Source organism: Halyomorpha halys, unplaced genomic scaffold (assembly GCF_000696795.3).
Source record: "Halyomorpha halys isolate HHAL.00 unplaced genomic scaffold, Hhal_1.1 Scaffold50.1, whole genome shotgun sequence".
Taxonomy (NCBI): domain Eukaryota; kingdom Metazoa; phylum Arthropoda; class Insecta; order Hemiptera; family Pentatomidae; genus Halyomorpha; species Halyomorpha halys.
This window is the reverse complement of record NW_027106849.1, coordinates 1,119,846-1,122,304: the sequence shown is the minus strand read 5'-3', so window position 1 is coordinate 1,122,304 and position 2,459 is coordinate 1,119,846. Positions and strand designations below refer to the sequence as shown.

At 28.1% G+C, this 2,459-nt stretch overlaps 1 protein-coding gene across 1 annotated transcript in view; it reads left to right on the top strand.

Annotated features, from left to right (window-relative positions):
* LOC106690708 (discoidin domain-containing receptor 2) overlaps nucleotides 1-2,459 on the top strand; it is a 411,939-nt gene that overhangs the window by 365,682 nt on the left and 43,798 nt on the right. The window contains exon 8 of the mRNA XM_067045155.1: nucleotides 751-884. Within this exon, the coding sequence (XP_066901256.1) occupies nucleotides 751-884 (134 nt within the window). The remainder of the gene's footprint in view (nucleotides 1-750; nucleotides 885-2,459) is intronic.

The window sequence follows — 2,459 nt, the reverse complement described above, 5'->3', positions numbered from 1 at the left end:
TATGCTTCAGCTTCCTTGGAGTATAAAAAAGCGGTTTCTGGTTTAAACTGGTGTATGTGTATAATTTATTTTATGGGTACCTAGACTCCAAAATTCATTTTAAACACCTGTATATCAATAGCTAGTGGCAATTTCAGACTGCCATCATCGAAGAAAGAACCACTTAAAACAAGGGAAAAATAAAATGATTTTTGTCTAAAATTTTTTTAAACAAGAATTATGTTTATTTTTTCAAGTTTACCATCCATTTTTTTATATCAAAATATATATAAATCTATTTAAGATTATTTTTAGTTGATTGCAATCAATATTGTATTAAATTAAAAATTAAAAGAAAATCACCAATAAACAAAACATTAATCAATAGTTAAGTACAAGTTTACTGGAGCAAAGTATTTCCAATATTTGGTGTATTTTTAACTGAGAAAAAAAGTGGGAAAATGATAAATACTTGGAACCAACACAACATGTATTAATTATTTTTCGACTGAACATTGCAACAGAACGTAGTTTTTCCAAGCTCTTTCTCGCCTTTTACTACCACTGGTGTGCCACACTTAGCAACATGAAACTATTGAATCAATTGAGCATATTAAATTAAAATTATATGTTAAAACTGTCTTAGAATTTCATTTTTTTTTAAGTATAATTTTTGCTCACATTAATTTAATAATTATATTTCATTAAAATAGGATCTTAGAAGGAAAAATATATATAAAATGGTGATAACTCTGATAACTATTGTTCCAGGTGCTGGTTGGGTCGGTTGGAGAAACGACACCAGGGCTAATCAACCAATTGAGATCAAGTTCGAATTCGACAAAGTTAGAGAGTTCAACTCCGTTCACCTCTATTGCAATAATGAGTTCACCAAGGATATACAGGTAAAATTTTATTATTAATATTCTGTCTCTATAACTTATTTTTCGCCCTCTTAATGGTTTAAATAATAATTAGAATGTTCGATGTTATGACAAAATTATTAAGTATTTGTGTGTAAAAAGTCACAAAATTCTTTGTAAAAGCGAGAAATGACAACTTTTTCATAATAATATTATAAACATTATTTGCATTGCTCTGGATTTTTAAAAAAAATAATTTTAACCACAGATTATGACATTGAGCTGTGTTAGAAAATCAATATATTTATTTTTTATATATGTTTTTAGACCTTAGATTTTTCAACAAATGATGTGAGATGATTGATTGTGAATCGTTTCAATAGTTTTAAAGACATTTATATGGAATTAAAATTATTACATACGAGCCATTTTCTCAGAAAGTATTAAGGTTACTGCTTCATTCCATAAAGTATCTTAATAAAAACAAATATCTCGATAAACTTTTTCTGCATTCGACATCACTTAACGATTTTATTAAATAACTTGAACTTTTGAAAAATAACATTTAAACATCAATATGTCATTCCTTTACTTTGTCACATCCAAATTTTTCGTTTCAATATAATTTGTCGGCCTTATGTAGATAGAGAAAAAACCTTTATAAAAAAGGTATAAATTTCTCAAAATAAAAATAAAATTTGCTGGAATTGAATCCTAAGCTGGAAACTGCTACTATATTTTAGTTAGTGGAAATGCGGTGCTTAAAGTTTAAGTACTCAGAAGTTTTGGATTTGTGCTTTGGAGAAGTTGAGCCCTAAGCTTCGAAAATGCTTAAAATACAATAAATCGCCTTGGATTGGGGACTGACGGGACTTTAATATATGCTAAAAACTGAAGACTTTTGTATTCAACAGAGGCACGTGGTCCCTCGGCTAAGCGAATATAAAATGAAACGTTGCCGAAGATAAAACTTCTTTTATAAGACACTAGGGCGTAAATTAAGTTTTCCTTATTCTAAATTCTATTTCTGCTAAAGGAATGATGAGATTTGCATAGTTGTCGAGGCCTTCCTTGGGAAATTTGTCTACATACTTCAATTATGGAAATTGGTCGGAAAATATGAGACATTTTCCTTCGGGTCTTCGCTTTGTAATCATTCTTATTTTGCATAAAGTGTTTAGAATTTAGTCTGAAAGTCGTCAACGAGGATCTAAAAATTGCCCACAATGTAGTTTAAGGTTTTCAATGCAACCTATGAAGTTACGAATTGATTGTGTGATCCATTTTTAATTTTTTTTTTGTTATTTCTTATCCAGCAAATAAATATAAAGAGTTTTCATCAAAAGTTAATATATCCACTTCTGAAAAGTAATAGTATTTTTGACGAATTAAGTGATTCGTCGACACTCTGATAACTTATTCAGTATTATTTTAAAATATTCATTTTCTCCTATGGAATAGCTGTTATAAATCAACATGGGAATGTGTTCACACTTAATTTTCATTATATAATTTTTAAATAATAATTTACCCTACGTGGATAAAATGATTTTAATATAAAACTTCGCAAATATCAAATAAATTTCGTGTAAGCAATAATAATTTTACTTTTTTTTT